The following is a 24,021-nucleotide window of genomic DNA, read 5'->3' on the forward strand; positions in this document are numbered from 1 at the left end:
CTCCAATATATATGTGTTGTTAAGTAAGCTCTTTAGAATGTCCATCTAATAAAGCAGTGATTCCCAAAGTGGGCACTACCACCCACTGACGGGTGCTGCAGCGATACAGGGGAAGCAGTGATGGCCACAGGTGCATTTATCTTTCCTATTAATTGCTATTAAAATTTTTTGAAAATTAATTTCCAGGGGGCTAAGTAATATTTTTTTCTGGAAAGGGGGTGGTAGGCCAAAAAAGTTTGGGAACCACTGTTAAACAGAGCATCAATCTCTGGATGCATTTTTCATTCACTTGAGGGTAATTAGTTACCCTATTTAGGGTAACTTCTGTTGATAGACTATGGATTTCACTTAGCAGGTTCAACAATGTTTCAGCTCTTGCTACAGCCATTACAATGCAATAATATGCCTACAGGAAGATCTAGAGGGTCTTGCCATCTAAAGGGAATCTTTCTTAAACTTGAATTCTATTCTGAACTTTTACCATGAAAATGACAATCACCTTTCATGAGCATATATCTTCTAGGTTTTTACTTTAGCTGATACTAAGGATGAGAGGGGGTATCAAATAAGGTTCTCTATTTCATATTTTCCCCAAAAAAACTGTATAATTTTGCATTATTTTTTGGAAATATTTCTTTTTGGAGTCTTTTGTCCATTCTTTGTGTTATTAAATCAGTCTTTTTTGTAACAGGCAAACAATAAATACAATGGGAACTTGTGTTCCCTATACCTTTAATTTTGTAATAATTAAGATACTACCTATTGTGGAACATTGCTTGTGAAAGCCCTTTTAAGTTACTTGTGTAGGTTATTCTCATAAATATTTCATACAAATAGTAAAATAAGCATATAGACCTGTTATAATTCTCTCAGTTTCCCTTTAGGAATAAGAAAAACATCCAAGATTTTTCTACAACTTTGGTATCTTCTCCTCCTCTTTCACACACATTAAAAATCAATTACTCAGGGGCAGGTAGGTGGCTCAATGTATTGAGAGTCAAGTCCAGAGATAAGAAGTCTTGGGTTCAAATCTGACCCTAGATACTTCCTATCTGTATGACCCTGGACAAGTCAATTCCCATTGTCTTAGAACCAAAACACAGTATTGATTCTAAGATGAAAGTGAAGAATTTTTTTAATCTCTTTCTCAGTGCCCTCACACAGTCCTCCTCCATGTTTGCTCGTCCCATTTTTGTTCTCTTCAGTATTGTTTTCTAACCCTTCTCTGGTTGTATCAGAGACTGTGCTGTTAGAGTTTTGGTATAAATGTTCCATTGTCTTTGAGGGTGTATTTTTTCTCTAAAAGCTTGGAAAATCTTTTTCAGCTTATGTCTTTCTATTATCCTCTTTTCAATGTAAATGGCTCCTATAACTATTATTTATTGTTATTATTATTTTCATCTGCGTGTTAATTAGAAATTGGGAGAAAGATGGACACCAAAGGGGGATGAGTAGAGGTGATAGTCCTCCCTGAACACCTCATACACCCCAACTCTCACTTATGACTCTAAGACTCTAAGAAGCATGCCTAGAGCTCACACTTCAGTAAAACCATCTCCGCAGACGGGCTAAACTAGGTTGAAGGTAACCAACAGGCCACAAACTAGTCAGTGAGTTTGGAGAATGTCTACCCTAAATATGTGAAGACTTCCCCTAATTGAATGAGCAGATGAGAACATTTTTTTTCAATGGCCATGAAGGCAGCTAAAGCACATAGAGCTTGTCAGACAAGAAGTCCAGGTCATCCACTGTATCCTAGGACATTGTCAGTAGTCCTGACTTTTGTCTTGCCACTAGATTTGGATGACTGGAAAAAAGAGTGAAGCTGATGACTTTGTGCAACTCTGCCTCACTTCATTGTAATTCACATGCAAGATAAGACCTTACTCTGTGATGTTATTGGCCTTCTTGGAAAACAGAGGGCAAACAACAATTAAAAATGTAGAGTTTGAGAGCTGAACATGATTGCTGCATTTAATTATGCAACTAACTGAAACTGATCCACAGAGATGCCATCAGGCAGTCAGAGTAGCAACAACTGGCATAAACAAGCATCATTACCCCATGAGCCTGAAGTGACTGAAAATCCCCAAAATTCTCAGTACAAATTTAGGAGAAAATCAGAGTACAGTCTCCTTATCTGAGAACATTTGCAATATGACTAACTCATCCATCAAAAGTATAATGAAAAATGCACTGCAGGAGCAGCTAGGTGGCTCGGAATATAGTCAGGCCTGGAGATAGGAAGTCCTAGGTTGAAATCTTGCCTCAGACACTTCCTAGTTGTGTAACTCTGGACAAGCCACTTAACTGCAATTGCCTAGCCTTTACAGCTCTTCTGCCTTGGAACCAATACAAAGTATTGAGTCTAAGATGGAAGTTAAGGGTTTAAAAAATAAGAGGAAAAAAGCACTGGAGTTGTAATCAGATGATCTGTGTGACTAAAATCACTAAACTTCTTTGTGCAGAAATTTCCTCAGCTGTTCAATAAAAAAATGAATGGATTCTCTCTAAATCCTATCACACTAATGTAGTTAGTGATGGGAACTGGACTATTCTCCTCACAAAATCAATGATGATCTTGCTTGAAGGCATGCATTGAAATTGGTAGGAATAGAAACTGGTGGAGAGTGGAAAAGACAGAAGAGAGAACTGGAGAGTGGGAAATGGAACAACAAAGGAAGAGGAAAGCTAGGAAATCTTCAACCTCATTTTGTTCTGGGAAGAAGGCACCAAGAGGTGGGATATTAATCTCACTTAGTGTGAAAAACAAGTATATTGTGGTCATGTTATGGAGCCTTGAATGTGTGGAAACTGGAAAGAAAGGTGGAGGAAGTGAAAAGACGGGGAAGGAGGGACTTAGAGAAAGAGACAGACATAGGGAGACAGTCAGAGAGAGATGTCTCCTGTACACACTTCAGCACACTTAAATAGATTTTGAGACAAAGGATCAACTTTATCACTCTAATATTTATATAAAATTGGACTATTCACAACTTTGGAGCTCCACTTTTTTCATCTGTAAAATGAGGGGGGTTGAAAGCAAAGACCTCTAAGTTTTCCTCCAGTTGTACATCTATGATCCTATGATGATCCCAAGGAAGTTCTTGGGAACTTCAGTAAGAGAGCGAGAATTTGTATTCTTTTTAAATTCCGAATCACTTACTTAAGTCTCTCTATTTTGGTTGCCTCTTTTTCAAAAAGGGTTCTGTGATTTTACAAAATTAAGCTTTCAAGGGGTAGGCACCTCAATATCAAGAGGGTCTTGGACACTTTCCCATGCTACCATGTACTAATTCCACCAACATCAATCTGTAGGACTTTTTAGACCCTTCCAAACATAATATCCATATTATAAAGTTGTCAGGTGCAGAGTCCCACCTCAGAAGAGACATAAAAGTTTGCAATGGGATGAAATTTGAGTATGTGCTTCAGTAACTAAGAACCTCATGGTAAGATAAAAATGTTAGTTGTTTTTAGTCATGTCCAGCTCTTCATGACCCCATCAGAGGTTTTCTTGGTAGAAATATTGGAGTGGTTTGCCATTTTCTTCTCCATTTTGCTTTAGAGATGAGAAAATTGAGGCAAATAGAATTAAGTGGCTTACCCAGAGTCAAACTGCTAGTCAGTACTCAGATTTGAACTTAGAAGATGAGTCTTCATGACTCCATGACTCCATTCTAACCACTATGCCATCTATCTGCCTAGAACAGTGATGGGCAAACTTTCATTGTATTGTATCCTACTCATTGTATTCGTCAGATTAGGAATAATGTCTTCAGGCTGGATAGAACATTTCAGGTGGCCCCATCTGGCCCACAGGCTATAGTTTGCCCATAACTGACCTAGAAGATAAAGATGAAGAAACCTTCTTTTCCAAAAGTCATCTTTAAATGAACACTTCTGATTCCTGGACCTTCAGCATAATCATGATGGGATAGCAAATGAAGAGTAAGGATAAAAACTTTCCCGTTCTTTTAACTTAATTTCAATGGGATCATAAATGGAGACCTGACATGGATCTTAGAGACTCTCTAGCCCAGTCCTTCATTTCACAAATGGGGAAAATGAGGCCCAGGAAGGTTACTTGCTCAAGGTCACATAGGTGGTCACAGTCACAGGCAGGATTTAAACTTAGCACGTGTAAGACACTGAAGCAAACAAATGCAAAAGTGAACGACCATTGCCTTCAAAGAACTTAGAATCTAGACAGTTCATTCATAATATACTTGTGACTGGATATAGTATATATGTAAACAAAGCAGTGAGGTGTTAGCTTTTATTTGTAAGTTTTCTCTCTCCTTTTGTAAATGACTGGAAAAGTATTGCGAACATTCTATTAAGTGTCAGAAGGTTTAAATGGATAAGAAACACGGCCACACATTTTTCCACTTGGATTTAGGAGACAATATTCACATTCCCAGAAACAAACCAAATAAGAAAGAAAGAAACAAACAAAGAAACAAAGAAACAAAGAAAGAAAGAAAGAAAGAAAGAAAGAAAGAAAGAAAGAAAGAAAGAAAGAAAGAAAGAAAGAAAGAAAGAAAGAAAGAAAGAAAGGAAGGAAGGAAGGAAGGAAGGAAGGAAGGAAGGAAGGAAGGAAGGAAGGAAGGAAGGAAGGAAGAAAGGAAGAAAGGAAGAAAGGAAGAAAGAATTCCCTGATTGTGAAGATTATAATAACATCTTTTGAAATAAATTTACTCTAGCTCCCTTTTGTGTCCTATCTTCCCCACATTAGATCATAAGCTCCTTGAGGTTAGGAATTATCTCTTTTGTTTGTATTTGCAATTCCAATGTTTAGCACAGAACCTTGCATCTTGTAAGTGCTTAATAAATGCTTTATCTGTCTGCCTATGAGCTTTTAGTGAATATATCTTCTCTCTAGATTCCTCCATGCCAAGGAGAAAGCACAGGCCAAGAATGCCCTCATTCTTGGCAGCATATGAATGTAAACATGGATAGCAAATGGATCTGTGGTGTCATTCCCATGCCAATGCTACTCCCTTCTCATGTATCTACATAATACAAGAAGTGGGAGGAGCAGTCCACTGCTAGATTATATTCTGCTCCTGGCACATCCCACCAAAGCCTAACAGCTGCCTAGTGAGTTTTACTAGTTTCCCAAAACTCTTTAAGGAGGAACCAGCTAATAGAGGCCATTGTGGAAAAATCCTGGATTTCACTGAGTAACGTTTCAACACACCAAAAAGAGAGGTAAGAGAGATGCTTGGGTCATGGGGAGAATGTATAGTTTGTACCATCCAGAGCTGCTTTTCCTGGAATGGATAACTAGGGGTTCCAAGGTCATTTACACGAGCTTCCAAATCAAGGGATTTGGAATATTGGTGTATTGAAAAGAGGTCCTGGCTACATCATAATCCCAAGAGCTTCTTCATTCTCTGTCACTACCATTTCTTTGTTTTGTTTCATTTTTAACCAGAGGATAGAAATAATGATAATTGTAGTGGAGAAAAAAGGCTAAGACATATAAAGGAGTATTTGCTATAATTCGAATTTATGTAAAGGTGTGTGTACCAGATATCTAGACCTATGGTTGGCTGGAGTAGAATTAACTCTTCAAATTTGTAACCTTTTCTTCACCCTGCTGTTTGTCTCCAAAAGTTCAGATCACTGCCTGCATAGTACAAGATATATGTGCAAGGAAATTCTTACTCAATCCTGGCACCAGTTCTCTATCAGGACCACAACATGGTCACACCTGAGCAGTCTGCTGGCTCACCATTTCATCTGGGTCTTGGTTACTATCAGCCAAGGACCCACCATGACCAAGTCTGAGAGGTCTGTTCAGACTTAAAACTAGTTAAACATAAAGCAGGATTGTATTGCAGAAATTTCTTATGCACACACTTAGTGTGCATTTTTCTTTAAGATTAAATTATATATTTATTATATATTTACACATGTATTACACAAATTATATATTTATTATATATTTACACATGAGCATATGACTTTAAGGTTTTCAAAAGGAGGTTCCCTGAGAAGTGTTGGATTTGAATGCTTTCAGCAGCTAAAGTAGCTTATTACATTAGCTCAAAATTGTCTTCTCTGTGTGTGTATCCCGAAGAATAATTTAACCTCACTGCAATTAATGAAGTGCATATAAAAGGGATCTCGGATTTTTATACTTTTTTGTAGATAGATCAAATTGTGCTCCTGAAAGCAAACTTACTTTCATACAGTAGAACAAGTGCTGAACTTTCCTGCTATATTTGTAATCATAACACCTGAGTTCAAATCCCACTCTGCAATTTACCAGCAGAGTGACTTTGGACAAATCCCTTAAATTATCTGGGCTTCAGTTTCCTGTTCTGAAAAAAAGGGGGCAGTGCTGGTCCTGAAGTCAGGAAGACGAGTTCCTATCTGGTCCTAGACATTAATTGTATGACCCCGGGCAAGTCACTTCATCTCTGTCAGCCTCTGCTCCCTTAATTGTTACTTGGAGACAATACTAGCACCTACCTCACAGAGTTCTTATGAAGATCAAATGAAATAACATTTGTAAAGTATTTCTCTCCATGCCTGGCACATAGTAGATGCTTGATAAATGATTATTACCTTCCTTCTGATACTAAATCTATTATCCTGTGATCTCTTCTTCTAGCTGAAAGTCCTATAATTCAGAACTCCATTTCAAACCATGGTTTTCAAAGGGGGGAGAACAGAAAGTGAGGGTCCTTCTTTTTGAAATTTCAATAAATAAATAATGAAGATTTTGGAGACAGATTGCTAGCACAAACATATACCTGGATTCTCCTAGAACCTAGCAACTACTTACTTATGAGCCTAAAAAGTTTGGGAATTGTATTAACATGTCAATAAGATACTTTTCCTCTGGAGTCACTGGTACTTCCCAGGGGCATTGCCTACCATGGTGTCAATGAGGCATCCTGAGAAAGCATTCCATAGCTAACACCCATATAGTACTTTATGGTTTAAAAAGTGCTTCCCTAGATTGTCTCATTCGCTGCTGCCTGACTACGTAGATCATCAAAGAAGGTGAGAAGTGCCTTTGCTGTCTAACCCAAAGGACTGACTAGTGATTGAACTTTCAAACCAGGTCAGAAGGAAGGACAATGCCACAAAAGGCTGGTGTTTGAGAAACTTTGAGACAGGTAGGTCTTTTTCCCACCTTTCAAGTACTATCAATCAGTCAGTCAACAATCAACAAGAATCTATTAAATACTGACAGACTGTGCTAAAGTAATGGGAATACAAATAGAAGTTGAAAGAAAGGCAGTCCCTGTTCTCAAAATTCTAATAGCAGAAGACAACAAATAAAAGAAAACTGAAAAAAAGGATGGGGGAGATAGTAGAGAGGTAGCCAACAAGAGACATAGTGGAGAAAGTCCTGAGGCATCCTGGAAAGGAATTAGACAAGATTGCTCTGGTCACTGTCCTTAAAAGAATTTCTGAGAGGAGCCATGCAATCAAAGGAAGAGGGCTCAGGAGTGGAAGGTGCATTCCAGGGCTGGAATGAAGCTTCAATACAAAGAGCTAAAGCATGGAGAGGAACAGGCTATCAAATGGGTATCAATTCAATGCAAAAAAAATTTCTTAAGCACCTTCTCTTGGCCAGACACTGAGCTTGGCACAAGGCACACAAAAATAAAAACTAAATACTCCCTGCTCTCAAGGAGCATACATTCTACTTTACTGAAACAAAGCAAGCAGTCTGGAAAGCTAGTGTCTGCTGGTAGAAGATAATCAGTGAACCGAGTCTTACTCCTCTATTCTCTTTTTCCTGAATTGCATTCAGAATGCATTCATGTAACTTTGTTTTATTCAAGAACTTGGGATTTATATAGTGAGTTTGAAAGCTAACTGCCAATTGATGTCTATGTAATCTTGAAAATGTTATTTAACCTTTCTAGACCTCAGTTCCTCATCTGTAAAATGAAGGAACTAAGACTAGATAGCCTCTCAAGTCTCTCCTAATTTTTGTTGTTCATTTCCAGTTGTGTCCAACTCTTTATGACCCCGTTTGAGGTTTTCTTGACAAAAATACTGGAGCAGTTTGCCATTTTCTTCTCTAGCTCATTTTATAGATGGAGAAACTGAGGTAAACAGAGTTAAGTGACTTGCCCAGGATCACATAGGTAGGAAGTATTTGAGACCATTTTTGAACTCACTAAGATGAGCTTTCCTGCTTCCAGGCCCAGCACTCTATCCACTGTGCCATCTAGTTGCCTTTGCTTCTAATACCCAATTTTTTATCTGATTTACCTTTGACTTCATTCCTGGTATTTCCAAAAAAAACAATTCAACTTTTTTCCCCCATCCAGTCAATAAAGGCTCTTCTCTACAAAATACGCCCCCTGGTTATGTGGGAGTATTCAGATCTAAGAGCATCTAGTTATAAATAATTCCAAAAATAAATTCCAAAAAGGAAGCCAAAATCTACCATTCCTTTTTTTTAATTGGTTCTAAGAATTGGGCTCACTATTTCCTAGAAACAATTGAACAATAGCTTTGATAAGCAAAGAGTGTGGTATAATGGAAAGAACATTTGAACTATAATTTTAAAAAACCTGAGTTCTAGACTCAATGTAACTATTTGTTTCCTTGGCCACATTACTCATCTCCCTGTATAATGAGGTCACTGGATTGGCACTGTAGGATCCTTGGAACAGAGCTGGTAGGAATGACTTAAATCATAAGAGGAAACAGTCCCAGAAAGGTGGAGGTAACTGGGTATCATAAAGGAAAGAATGCTACACTCAGAAAGGCTGCAGTTTAGACAATGTCAACAAATTTTACTAGCTTTGTGACCCTAGTCAAATTACTTCACCTCTCTCAGCCTCAGTTTCCTTATTTTAAAAAAGGGGGAGATAATATTGCTTGCTTCACAAGGTTGTTCTAAAGTTTTGAGGAGACATCATAGGTGAAATTCTTTTGAAATTGTAAAGCCCTATCCAGGGTGTCCCAAAAGTCTGAGTTTTAAGTCTTAACTGAGAGCCTGAGTGCCTTAAAACTGTTCTAAGACTCTTGGGACACCCTGTAAAAGTGCTAGCTATTTATTATTATTATTATTATTATTATTATTATTATTATATTTGTCCAAGATTACAAAGGTAACTATGATTTGACTCCCAGGTCCTCTGAGTCTAAATCCAGCCCTTCTTCCATAGAATCACACTGACTTCTAGTCAGAGCAATCCAAAAGCAGAATTAGTCTCCTCAGAAGGTAGTGCTTTCCCCATCATTAGATGCCTTCAAAGAAAAGCTGTCAAATATGTTATAGTAAGGCTTCCGTTTACAAGTGGATGAAGGCTAGATGACCCTCTATTAATGGTCTCTTCCAACTCCAAATCTGCTATCCTATGTCAATAAAAGTAATACTTGTCACCTACCATGCAAGGTCTGGGTCAAATGAGATGATATGCATGAAAGTGCTTTAAGAGACTCTAATGTGTTATATGAGATAACATAGTCTATTAGATCCAGAAAAATAATGTATTGACAAGAAGCCTGAGAGCAAGAATTCTTAACTTTATTGTGTGTTAGTGACTCCTTTGTTAGTTGGGTGAAGCCCTTCTCAGAATAATGTTGTATTGAATAAAATAGATAGATTACAAAGGAATCCAATTATATCAAATTAAAGATTTTTTTTTCATCCCATTTATGGAAGTCCTGAAAACTATCCAGAGAGAAACTATAGATCTCTGGTTAATACTTCAGTTCAGCTATTTTTAGTTGTGTCTGGCTCTGTGACCCCATTTGGGGTTATCCTGGCAAAGATATTGGAGTGGTTTGTCATTTTGTCATTTCCTTCTCCAGCTCATTTTACAGATGAGGAATTAAAGCATACCAGGTGAAGTGACTTGGCCAGGGACACATAGCAAGAAAGTGACTGAGGCCATATTTGAACCCAGGAAGAGGAGTCTTCCTGATACCAGACTTAGTACTCTATTCACTGTGCCACCGAGGAAGCTAAGAATACCTCCTTTATATCATCATCACAGGAGCTAAAATAATAGGAAAAGTACAGAATTAAAAGTCAAAAGACCCATATTTTAGACCTCAGTTGTGCTACTTACTGTTAATCACATAACCTAAGGCAAGTCACTATGTCCCTGAGCCTCCAATTCTTCATTTTTAAAATGGGGTGGTAGTATTTGCCCTGCCTCACTCTTGGAGTTGAAATAAATGAGTTGAAAGCACTTTGTAAATCTTAAAGTCCCATTTAAATTAAAGTATAATTATTATTGTTTATGCTATTTTAAAACACAAGCAAAATTAATCTTTAGCAGTTCATACTATTCTTAGGAAACAATATTAAGAAATTATGTTTTGTTAAAAATATTAAGAAGTGTTTTCATGACATTATTAAGAAGTTGTTTTCTTGAGGACAGCTGGGTAGCTCAGTGGATTGAGAGCCAGATCTAGAGATGGGAGGTCCTAGTTTCAAATCTAACCTCAGACATTTCCTAGTTGTGTGACCCTGGGCAAGTCATTTAACCCCCATTGCATATCCCTTACCACTCTTCTGCCTTGGAGTCAATACACAATATTGATTTTAAGACAGAAGGTAAGGGTTTAAAAAAATTGTTATTTTCTTGATGATATTAAGAAGCTATTTTCTTGAGGATATTAAGAAATTATGTTTTCTTGACCCAACTAAAGAAAAGATTTATCGCTTCACAATAACCTGGCTTATCTCATTTGTCCATTTTGTAATTTCTCTTCATCTTCCACTATACTTGGTAACTTTTCCTTTCTAATTATTAGGAAACACCCATCTTCAAACGACTGACATGGAAGTCTTCAAAGATACAAGCATATTTTTGGGGAAATTCATCTATTATTTTCTAGAGTCTCTAATCTTCCATATTATTCCAAGACCTAAAAAGAAAGTTGCTGGTGAAATTGTGCTAATAACAGGAGCTGGAAGTGGCCTGGGAAGGTTACTGACTTTAGAATTTGTCCGTCAGGGAGCAATTGTAGTTCTCTGGGACATTAATCAAGAAGGTCTCTCTGAAACATGTAGGCTGGCCAGGGAACACAGCCCAAATGGAGTGCATGCCTACACATGTGACTGCAGCAAAAGACTCGAAATCTACAGAGTTGCAGAGCAGGTAAGATCTAGTATACCTCTTATCCAATATATCACTGAATTTGATCACCTGGTTATAATCTTAGAAGAGAGAAAGAAGCCTCTAGGCTTTTTTTCAGGATGGGGAAAATTTGCACCAATCCCCTTAAAATTATTGTGGGAGAAGGGTGGGGAATTAAGTTAAAAAAAATACAAGTATCCCTTCCATATCGTAACTTTCCCCATTGTGGTTTCGATATATCATCATTTGACTTAAGATAAAGTGGTAATTTTCAGGGAGTTTTCCAAAAGCCACAGATGGCATGAGACAAGCAGAAGAGAAAAAAAGTTTAGAAACTCGGAAATGCATTAAATATATATATATATACATATATATACATATGCATAATATCATTGCATAATATCAGGATTTTTTGTGGGGAGTGGGTGACATGATCACACAGATCTGCACTTTAGGGATAATCACTTTGGTGGCTGAATGGAGAATGGATTGGAGTGGGGCAAGGCTTGAGGTAGGCAAACCCACCAGCAAACTATTGCAATAAGTAATCAAAGCATGAGGTGATGCAGGCTTGCACCAAAGTGGTGGCACTGTCAGAAGAAAAAAGAGTGGGTATCGGAGAAATGTTACGCAGGGGTGTTCAACCAGAGATATTGTAGAGGTGAAAATGGCAGACTCTGGCAACTGTTTGGGTAAGGCAGGTGAGAAAGAATGAATAATCCAGGATGATTTCTAGGTTATGAGCCTGAGAGGAATTAAAAGGCTAAATTTTGGGCCTGTTTTAAAGTGTGTCTTCTCAGAAAGAAGGAACCTTAGCCAGTACCATATAGTTTTGATAATTACTACTTTGTAATACAATTTAAAATCTGGAGCTGTTAGACTTCCTTCCTTAATTTTTTTAATGAATTCCTTTGTTATTCTTGATCTTTTATTCTTCTAAATTAAATTTTTTAAGTCAATAAACAAATGCTCCCAAAGCTCTGAGTGTGAAGGACCCTAAAATTGTACCATATGAGGTTCAGTTTAAGGAACTAGAGAAGAAAAGACTCAAGGAGTATTTGAAAGTTTATGGTGTAGAAAATGATTAGGACTTCTTAAAGTAATAAGGTAAATATTTGTTTTATATAGATATATTTTAAACCAACTCATCAAAATTAGCATTATCCTTTCACAGAATTATAGATTCAGAATCGATAGGGACTCCAGAGACCATTAAATCCATTTGGTAGTGTAGTGCAAAATAGTGCATAGTAACCCTGCAAAGCCTTACTGCAGAATTTCTGACAGTTGAAAAGGGTTTAGAACCCTGACTAGTGGCAGTTGATCCTGGAGACTCGATGAGAGTAGGAGGGTTAACTGAGCTCTATCTTTGGACTGAAACCTGGCCTATATTCTGCAGCTTTTCTCTTAAGATTTGTTAGCCTAGCTGTTTCCTTTGGATTTCCCTGACCTTCCCTATTCCAATTATCATTTTCCCTTCCTGAATTTCTATGGGTTTTTGAAAGGAGGGTGGATCTGGGTGGTAGCTTTCAAACTTTGTAGATTTAGTTTCCCCGTAGTCAAGTGGAGTTTCCCTTGATACAAATTATCTTTTGAATCATTGTATCCAACCTTCCTACCCCTTTTAGGCAACAAAACCTCTTGGGCTGAGTTAGGCAGGTCCTTTCTCAGTCTCACATTCCTGTCTCCCTCCCCCACCTGAAGCTTTCCCTAGGTGGCTGTTAGAGTTACCTTGCATCCCTCTGTCCTTTACAATCAACCCTGAAACTCAATAAACCCTGTTTGTCACTTAATAAAACCTTTGGCTAATTCATTAATTGATTGATAAGAGAGGGAGAAGGGAAGAAAGGAACAATATTCTCTCTGGGTCCTGAGGGAGTTGGAGGCATCCATTTTGAAAGGAAGTGGTAATCCCTATACTTCCTCTGGACTCTTCCTTTGTGAACCTGAGAAACTGACTAGAAAGCCTTATAGTCAGTTTCAAGCCATTCCTGGCTAGCCCTAACCTTTGTCTGTAGAAGTGCCCTTCCTACCTGAAGGGCTCAGTCTGTTTCCCTTCAGTGTCTCTGACTCAAACCTGTGTACCCAGTCTGTGTCTCCCTTTGCTCCACTATTGTATCCTCCTTATCCACTTTACTGCCTTAGGGATCCACAAACCCCTATCCACAGTGCCTTTATCCCCAATTATCACTTTAACCTGGTTTAGTCCCTTATTACCTCCAGCCTTTAGTCCCTTACCACCTCAGTTTATCACAACTTTACTTAACTATTCCCTTATTACCTTGCCTTATCTCCCTACCTGCCTTTAGTCCCATACCTGCCTTACCCTCTATTACAGTCTTACCTTGCCTTAATTCCCTACAACAACTAGTTTATTACCTACTAGCCTAATTCCCCTATTAAAGTAGCTGAAGCATAAATGCTATCTGTACCACCCTTCATTCAGCCTGCACTTGATACCTTTAGGAATAAGGATGTCATTACCTTCCTAAGACAATGTAATATAACAGAAAAGATGCTCTTTTAGAGATACTGAATCTCAGAAATGTAGCAAACCCCCAAAGTGCATCTAGCCCAAGGAGTATCTGAACAGAATTACCTTCTGCAACATCCCTGAAGTGATTATTCAATTTCTTTGGGGAAGGGACAAGGAGAGTACTTTCAGATTTGTGTTTTGTTTTTACATACATACATTTACAGATTATATCCACTTCATGATAGGCCTCTTGTGACAAAATAAAACAGTGTTTATTGTTTAGTTGTTTTCTACCACTTCTAACTCTTCATGACCCCTTTTAGGAATTTTGCAAAGAGTGGTTTGACCCTAGAGATGGGAGGTCCTAGGTTCAAATTAGGCCTCAGACACTTCCCAGCTGTGTGACCCTGGGCAAGTCACTTGACCCCCATTGCTCACCCTTATCACTCTTCCACCTATGAGCCAATACATAGAAGTTAAGGGTTTTTAAAAAAAAGAGTGGTTTACCATGTCCTTCTCCTGCTCATTTGACATGATGAAGAAACTGAGGCAAGCAGAGTTAAGTGACTTGCCCAGGACCATCTAACTAGTAAATATCTGACATCACATTTGAACTAAAGGCTTTCTGACTCCAAGTCTGGCATTCTGTCTGATGAGCCACCTAGCTGCCCAAATACAATACAACTTCACCTGAAAAGTCATACAACATTTCATATTTATAGCACTCAGCCCCCTCTTCTCTATTTTTCAATTAAAAAAAACTCTTTTCCTTCCTCCAATCCCCTACTACACTGGGGGGAAAAAAGAAAAGAAAAATAAATTTCTTCCAAAATATGTATATGTCATATATACAAATATATATGTAAAGCAAAATGATATCCCTTGATGATTGTATTGTATGATGTATTGTATGATATTGTATGATGACAAAAATATGTCTCCTTCTGCACCCTAAATCTATCAGTTGGTTAAGAAGCATATGCCCCAGAATCTAGGAATGATCATATTCTTCAATAATGCCTGGGGATAGGGAGTTGACAAAATGGGGGGAAAGACAGACTACAGAGTAATAATAAAATAAATGTAAATATATTAAAATATTAAAAATAAAATTAAAAAAGCAAGAATCTCTGTAATGGATAGCCTGTTTCAGCATCCAGTCCTCTGGAATCAAGAATGAACATAGTTGGGGGGCAGCTGGGTAGCTTAGTGGATTGAGAGCCAGGCCTAGAGACGGGAGGTCCTGGGTTCAAATCTGGCCTCAGACACTTCCCAGCTGTGTGACCCTGGACAAGTCACTTGACCCCCCCATTGCCTACCCTTGCCACTCTTCCACCTATATAAGTCAATACACAGAAGTTAAGGGTTTAAAATTTAAAAAAAAAGAATGAACATAGTTCTTAAAGCTTTCAAAGTAATTTGTCCTTATAGTGTTTTATGGTATTATGTAAATTACTCTTCTGGTTCTGCTTATTTCATTTTTTTCAACCTAGTAAAGTCTTCTCGTTCATTTTTAGAATACTGATGTTATTGCATAAATTGCTTTCCTAGTTCTGCTTGCTTCATTCTGCATTAGTTCACATACTAATACATCATTTCCATATAAAGATTCCCATGATTAAGAACCCATGACCTACTGAAGCAGCCTATTCTGCTTTTTTGACCTTATGTCATCAAAATATGACATTTTGCAATCCCCATCATTGCTCTTATTTCTGCCTTCTGAGACCAGGCAAAACAAATCTAATCCCTTTTCCACATGACAACACATCTAGTATTTGAAGATGTCAATCACATCTCCCCTTAAGTCTTTCCTTCTCCAGGTTAAATGGCCTTCCGCTAAGCACAGTATGGCATGATTTCCAGTTCCCTTTTCTTAACCTGCTCTTATTTGTCAATGTACAATGAGAGCAATGCTCTAAGCCCCACAAAAAACATACCTTCTGTTAATCCCCAATTCTCTCTTTCATTGTCCTTTTGCACAATGACTCCTACGTGTAGATAACTAATGAAAGGAGTTGCTTCCCAGAGCAAAACACTATATAGGCAGCCAAATCTACATCTAAATGATAAGCTAGATGGAATATTATTCTTAAGGAACACCCAGGAGAAGAAGGTTGGGTCACCCAAAACCAGACAATCAACAGGCTGAATAATGAACACTAATCTATCAAATGCATGATAGGTACCTATATAATTGCATAATGATTCTTAGTCAGGTAGTGAACCTATGGATTGTGAAGTACTATGGTCTCACTTACCAAGAATCTATCCTATTTTCCATTAGTCTTTGTTGCAACAGACCTATCTTGAAATACGAAATATATCTACTTAATGTTTATCCTTTCCACACAATTACACCATAATTGTGGATGTGCTAAGAGGTGCTAGGTTCACAGAGGCAAAAGGGCCCCCCTCTAACAGCTGACCCTGACACTTTCTACCCAAAGCACTTGGTAGACAGAACCTGGAGCTATGTGCTCAAAGAAGAAAACATAGGAATAACCTGAATGCCTCAGTCAGTGGAAGACTCTACTAGTGTACTTTCACCAAGCCACAGCTTTGAACTCCAAGGAGGCATTCTAAGAGGACATATCAGGGCACTGCCTTCAGCTTGGTGAAGAATAAGCATGGCAAACTTACTGCCATAAAAAAATATTTTTTTCTTCATAAAAACCAGTTTGGACTGAAATAAATTTCCAATTCAGGGAATCACAGAATTTCAGAATCTGTCAGAAGAGACCTCAGTGGTGGTCATCTTGTCCAGCCCATATTAAAAAAGAATTCTCTACACAGAATACTCCAAAAGTGATTATCCAGGCTTTACTTGTATACTTCAAGTGAAAGACACTATCTCCCAAAACAGTCCATTCTACTTTGGCATAATTCTAATTGTTGAGAAGTTCATCTTTAAGTCAATTATCTTTTGTTGTTGTTGTTTCTACCTACCACTTGCTTCTGTCCCCTAAAACTAAACAGAACAATTTTAATCTCTCTTTCATTTGATAGCCTTTCCTCAATTAATTTTTTCTCTAAGCTAAATATCCCTTATTTATAAACTGAACCTCACATAATGAGAACCATCCTGGTTGCCCTTCTCCAAAAATTCTCTAGTTTATCATAGTGTTTCCTAAAATATTGCATCAGGAACCAAATTCCATAATCCAAAGATGGTTTGGCAAGAGCACCATATAGCAAAATTATGATCTCCTTGTGCTTTGTGTCTCTTAATGTAATCCAAGATACCAAGCTTTTCCTTCTAATGTCTTATTTGTGCCTCCAGTATGTAAGGTCCTAGTTTGAAAATTCAGTCCTTACTCTGTTTTACCAAAACATAACCCTAAAACACATACTGTCTAATCTTATATACTTAACATCTTTCAAATCACAGTTCAGCTTCATATCTTTCCTGCCACCATTTTGTTTTAGAACACAGATTTTAGCATAGCCACCAGCTGGCTCTATCACCTTTTGTCATTCATTTGCTAAGCCTCAGTCCCTCATTTTAAAAAAAAGGACTTTGAACTAAGATGCTTTCCAACTCTTAAATTCTTTGTCACATCTCAGCTCTTCTCCCAGCTTTGGTGCCAATTTCTGATGCAACCACATTTCTGAGTCAAAATGATAATAAAGATCAGTCAGTGGATTTGACTATATTGGGCTCCTGGTAATCAGTGTTACATTCTACTCAAGCAGAATGAATGTCAGGGTCATCAAGGACCCCATCGCAGACCTTAATTTTATGATTTATATGTTCTAATATGTCTGTCTCTGGCAAATTCAAGAGAACTTTCAAGGCTGAGAATAAAAAGCTGGTGATCACTGAAAATGCTAATACTGCCTTTCAGAAGTATGATCCTACTAATAGATGCAGGAGCTGAGTATGTAGTAGACTCCCCTAGTGTCTTTAATACCATGGAAAAAGCTAAAGCTCACCTGAATGGGAACTAAATAATGTCATTATCTCTGCTCCTTCTGCTGATGCCTCTATCTTCATGATAGAACCAACCAGGAAAAATAAGATAGCTCCCTTAGGGTTGTCAATAATATCTCCTGAACTGCAACCTGCTTGGCCCCCCTGGTCAAGGTCATTAATTACAACTTTGGCATTGTGGGAGGACTCCTGATCACAGTGTCTGTCATTACTGCGAGACAGAAAATAGTAGATAGCCACTCAGGCATAGTAAGTGCCTAATAAAAGCTTGTTGATTCTTGACTGACTGACCAATTGAATAATACTGCCTGAAAGATGAGGAAAGACCTGCTAAACAGGAAGCTAACAGGTATGCCCTTCCATGTTCCTATTCTCAATGTATCTGTTATCGATCTGACCTACCACCTTATGATAATATCGAGAAAATGATGAAGCAAACCTCAGAGGGACCCTTGAAGAACATCAAATCTCAGAGTTAGCATAATTAGGTCTGTTTTTATTTTCAATTCTTTTTTCTTCTTTCTTAAAAAAAAAAAACAAAAAACAAACAAAAATAATCCCCTTACTTTCTGTCTTATTGAGGACAGAAATGGAGTTTAGTGACTTGTCCAGAATCGCAGAGCTAGAAAGTATCTGAGGTCACATTTGAACACAGATCCTCCCAACTCCAAACCTGGAGCTCTATCCATTGTACCACCTAGTTGCCGCAACATACATGTAACTCTTTTTTTTTTAAAATGTTTTTAAAACCCCTACCTTCTGTCTTGGAATCAATACTATGTATTGGCTCCAAGGCAGAAGAGTGGTAAGGGCTAGGCAATGGGGGTCAAGTGACTTGCCCAAAGTCACACAGCTAGAAGTGTCTGAAGCCAAATTTGAACCTAGGACCTCCCATCCTGAGCCATTCAGCTGCCCCCATACATGTAATTCTTAACATTCATAAAGGAACACTATCACAGTCATTAGTACTAGAAGAGAAACTTAGATGTCTTCTAGTCCAAAGTCACCCCCAAAATAAGGTCTTTTTACTCATAATGATCATTTTGTTTCAGTATGACAACTTTTACACCTCGATTATGCAAACCCATTCAACTACAGTGGCCTTAAATCCTGGTCCTTCTTCCTTGACAAACAGCTGGAATAATCTCTCTTAGTGGTCTCTATGATATCTTATAAAATATGCTGTTTCTTTTCATCTTCTTTTCCCCATGAGTCATACACTGTAGTCATGATGCCCTATCAGTAGAGAACCACATATTAGGTAAGAATTACTATGAAAAAACATCAGCAGATTCTACAGTAGGAGTTCTTAACCATTTTTGTGTGTCATGAATTCTTTTGGCAAGCTAGTGAAGACTATGGGCTCCTCAAAATAAAGGTTTGAATGCATAAAATAAAATTCATATAAATACTTATAAAGGAAGCCTATCATATTGAAAAGGTCCTCAAATTTTGAAAAAATAAAGTTCACAGATCCCAGAATAAGAACTCCTGAACCAAATTATCTCCAAGCTTCTTTTCTGCTCTCACATTCTAAGAGCTTAAATTGTAACTTGACCTGACAAAGCAATAGATTTGGGGAGGGAGTCTTAGAATAATAGAATCCCATAGTCTGAGACTAAAGTAGACAGAGGATCAGTGTCAGACAGTAAAAGGGTTCCTGATAGATAGAAAGAATTGTCTGACTGGTTATAGCTTTGAACAACACCTATGAGAGCTTTGATGATGAACAATAATGATATTTGTGTAGTGGTAATAGATTGTGTCATTCTGAGAGAGAAAAACTCTGTTGTAATTATTCATTTCCTAAGAAAATGCAAGCAGGCTATTGTTTCATTTACCAACAATTTAGTTATATAAATGTGTATGTGTGTGGGGGGTGAATATTAGACCTGTGATTTCACTGGTGTAAAGAATTCCCAAAGAGGAAACTGACTTTATCGATACAGATCTGTCCATCAGCAATACTAATTTATTTTCAAATTGAACTAGTTAACCAACAAATATACACATACACACATGTATATATTAAAGGCTGGAGATAAAGGACAAAAAACTGGTAATTCCTGGTTAAGGATCTTACTTTCTTTTGAGGAAGATAAGAAATATATGTGTATATACTAAATAAACATATGCAGAATAAATATAAAATAAATACCAGGTATTTAAGAAGGAAAGGCATTAACAGTTGAAGGGAATCAATCAATAATTATTATGTTCTCATTTTATCTGCTAAGAGTTATACTAAGTGCTGAGAAATCAAAGAAAAAAAGTCAGAGAAAAAGTACCCTCAAATAATTTACATTCTAATGAAGAAGAAATGTGTGCCTGTGTATCCTATTTGTCTATGTGTGTGCATGCAAGCTATCTACATGCAAAGTAGAGCCAAGGTAGCTTTAGAGGGGTAATCACTAATAGCTGGAATAATCAAAAAAGTTTTCCTATGGAAGGTGAAACTTGAATTGATTTATCTATGTCTTGTCATTGGACTTTACTGGTAATATATAAAATATTAATTGTTTCTGTGGGTTTGCTTTATATCCTACAACATTGCTAAAGCTATTAATTACTTCAGCTAGTTTTTTAATTAATTCTCTAGGAATCCACAGGTATACCATTGTATCTTCTTCAAAGAGCCATGGTTTTGTTTCCTCCTTGCCTATTCTAATTTCTTCGATTTCTTTTTCTTCTCTAATTGCTACTGCTAGCATTTCTAGTACAATATTAAATAATACTGGTGATGATGGGCATCCTTGCTTCACTCCTGATATTACTGAAAAGCTTTGAATTGAGTCTTAAAGGAAGCTACAGATTCTAAGAAGGAGAAACCAGTGGAAAGGCCTTAGAATAGTATATAGAGAATCATGTATGAAAAATAGAGAAGATACCAATTTGGCTGGGACAAAAGTGAAAGAAGATTAATAATATATAATGAGTCTGGAAAAACACGTTAGGGACAAATTAGGAAAAGCTTTAAAAGACTGACAGGAGGGTTCGTATTTGATTCTAGAGGAAATAGAGAGTGCCTGGATTTTATTGAGAAGGTAAGTAGAGTTGGCCCTGACTTGCATTAGGAAAAATCATTTTGACAGCTCTGTGGAGAATGGATTGTAGTAACAAGGGATATGAGGCAAAAGAGACAAATTAAGAAGTCATTGCTCTAGCCAGGACAATTGGTACTATTCTTATCTACCACAGGTATTCAACTTAATTTAATGCAATTTGATCTTATTTGATTCAGCAAACATTTGTTAAATGCACACTATATATTGTGGTTTGGAAACAAAATGATGTATAAAAACCAAGTCATTGCAGTACTCCAGGTGGGCTTGAACTAAGGTGGTGACTGTGTGAGGAGAGAAAAGGAAGAATATTTAACAAAATATCTCTGTAGGTAGACATGACAAATCTTATCAATTGTTTAGACATGTGGGATGAGGAAGAGTGAGGGACTGAAGAAGATTATAAGATTACAAACCTGGGAGGCTGGAGGAATTACAATACTTTCAACAGGAATAGGTGTGTTGGAGAAGAAGGGAGTTGATCAGGAAGCCCTGATGAATTCCTTCCTCTCCGTGTAGTTGATGAAGTCAGTTGGTCAGTTGATAAACATTTATTAAACACCAACTGTGTGCCAGTTACTGCAAGCATGAGGGACACAAATACTATATATTTATACACAAATACTACATATATATGTATATATATGGAGAGAGAGAGAGAGAGAGAGAAAGACAGAGAGAGAGAGAGAGAGAGAGAGAGAGAGAGAGAAGGTGCTTGTTTCAAAGGCCTGATGGAAGTCCAAAGAACTTTAGCTGGGTAAGTAATGGAGAAAAAAAAACTTGGTACTATATTGTCTTACAGAATTGAAGGATTACATAATGGAGAATAAGTTGTTTGGGTCTCATATGAAATATAAATAAGCATCAATATTCTACTATTCCTTTTCAAAGTGTGAAGAAGTTTGACTCTAGTGGAAGGTTCTCAAAAGAACTGTCATGAGCAACCCTAAGTCACTAGAAGCCTATCAAGAACTAGAAATATAGGCAAATGAGCCAAAGTACCTAGGTGGATTTGCAGAGGGATAGAAGAGAAGAATACACTGAGAAGATAATTTGATCAGCCAACCCCAGAATAAATTTGTTCCCCCAAAGCAGTTGATAAAATTATAGAATATAAAGATAGCTACTGGGGACAAAATTTTAAATAAAATTAAAAATGTTTCTATACTCTATTACCCCTTTACAGGGTCCACAAAGATGTTCTTCAATAAAACTTGGTACTATTAGAGGACAACTTATCCATTTCCTAGCAAAAGTATAGATTATATCTCAGGTTGCCCTGCAAAGAGAAAGATATACTTTCTAGGAAGGCAGTTGGAGCAGAGAAATCTCTTAGGAGGATGAGTTCTGTGAGTCAAGAAGAGTGATAGACCTGGCCATCAGGAAGTTATCTTGAAGAGGTACAGCCCCAGGGAATTTAGCTTGAACAGTGTACCTATCAGAGACTCTGTACCCAGAGGAAGCAGTGGGAGGACAACCCAAAGAGGGAAAGGACTTCAGAACCCTCCAGGGCTACAGATGTGAGTTGTCTAAGTCACATGTATTGTATATTATAATTGTATTGTAGAAAATAAGATGTGGAAATGTTCATATTTGTTCATGTTTATCAGGTTCATAGTACTAAATGAGAAATTTTTTTGAAAAAGAAAAGAGATTGTACTGAATGACAGGAAGATAACTACTAATTTAAAAAATCTATGATAGCCTAGATAACATACTCCATACATGTTCCTTCTTCCAAAAGATGCTGCATTTAATTGACAGAGAATGTGCCCCAGATTTTTGATGGGAATGTTTGGTTCCTATTGCTCTTACATTGTCATCTCAGTAAACCCCTTTGTCTTGAATTAATTGTGTCTACTTACTATCTATGAAAAGTAAATGGATTGCCAAGACCTGTGAGCAAATGGTTTTAAGAATGTAGACCAGGGGGCAGCTGGGTAGCTCAGTGGATTGAGAGCCAGGCCTAGAGATGGGAGGTCCTAGGTTCAAATTTGGCCTCAGACACTTCCCAACTGTGTAACTCTGGGCAAGTCACTTGACTCCTATTGCCCACCCTTACCAATCTTCTGCCTTGGAGCCAATACATAGTACTAACTCCAAGACGGAAGGTAAGAGTTTAAAATTTTTTTAAAAAGAGTGTAGACCAACAAAGTATCTTGAACCTTAGGGGTAGCCACTAACACTCAATTGGAGGGATGGCCCAAAGATAGATGCTACATCAGGGAGTTTAGAAGAAAGAAATGCTTGGGGGTTAGATTGGCAGAGAGACCTTAAGTTCTATGTATTGATCTTGTGATATATAATAATTGAGTAGCAACTGACAAAGTCTTAGAACAACATTTAAGTAATGGATAATATTACTTATATTTGTTTCCTCTCCTATTCAGGTCAAAAAAGAAGTTGGTGATGTTACCATTCTCATCAACAATGCTGGAATTGTAACAGGAAAATCATTCCTTGAGACTTCAGATGAGCATATTGAAAAATCTTTTCTTGTAAACGCCTTTGCTCATATCTGGGTAAACTTTATATTTTCTTTTCAAGTATAAAGATAAAGTAGTTAATTACATTCTCTAAATATATCTGTTTATAACCATTCATTTATGAAAAATCTAATAGGGATACATTTAGATTGACAGACCAGTTACCAGTGATCCAGTTTAGTCTCATCCCTACCCAATCTCATCTAATCCTTATAGATTTATCTTATTTCACTTTAATACCACAAAGCTCTTCAGGTCTGGTCCCACACATGATTCCCTTTCCCTTCTCCCTCTAATTAGGTTATAAGTCTTCTTAGGCTAGCTAGAAATTCCCTGTACAAAAAGAGGGATTATATATGTATTACAGATATTGCATGAAAGATAAAAAAATATCTGAAAGATTTGATTGAATGGTAGGGAGATGCTAATCAGAAAATCTGTGACAGCACAAAAGAGAAGGAATATACATATATACATATATAATAGACATATGATACTGAGGGGCAAGTGGGATGGGAGATTCATTAGGAAATACTTGATTAATTGATAATTCTTCCCAGCCCAGTTGATGAAGATGCATACTATAAGGAGGGAACATAACAGAGACAGTTAAGTTTTACGATTTCAAACAAAGTACAAAGTATGATCTTCTTCATAGGGCACGAAGAAGTTTTTCAAGTAAAGTTTAATAGAATATAGGTTCAAAGGGCATACAAATATATATAAATGTATATACATTTATTCATATATATTCATTTGTTATCTCTAGTACCTACAGTTTTTAGAGTCCCTAATGTAGGCTTTTTTTGGCATTTTCATTTTCTTTAATGTTTTGTGTGTGTGTGTGTGTGTGTGTGTGTGTGTGTGTGTGTAGGAGGGAGGGTGGGGGGAGAGAGAGAAAGAGAGAAGAGGAGAGGAGAGGAGAGAGAGAGAGAGAGAGAGAGAGAGAGAGAGAGAGAGAGAGAGAGAGAGAGAGAGAGAAAGA

The 24,021-nt window shown here is 37.4% G+C and overlaps 1 protein-coding gene across 1 annotated transcript in view; it reads left to right on the plus strand.

Annotated features, from left to right (window-relative positions):
- Nucleotides 1-10,778: 10,778 nt before the first annotated feature.
- LOC123253501 (short-chain dehydrogenase/reductase family 16C member 6-like) overlaps nt 10,779-24,021 on the plus strand; it is a 52,527-nt gene continuing 39,284 nt past the window's right edge. The window contains exons 1-2 of the mRNA XM_044682688.1: nt 10,779-11,099; nt 22,941-23,072. Coding sequence (XP_044538623.1) covers nt 10,779-11,099; nt 22,941-23,072 — 453 coding nt within the window. The remainder of the gene's footprint in view (nt 11,100-22,940; nt 23,073-24,021) is intronic.

Source organism: Gracilinanus agilis, chromosome 1 (genome assembly GCF_016433145.1).
Source record: "Gracilinanus agilis isolate LMUSP501 chromosome 1, AgileGrace, whole genome shotgun sequence".
Lineage (NCBI taxonomy): Eukaryota > Metazoa > Chordata > Mammalia > Didelphimorphia > Didelphidae > Gracilinanus > Gracilinanus agilis.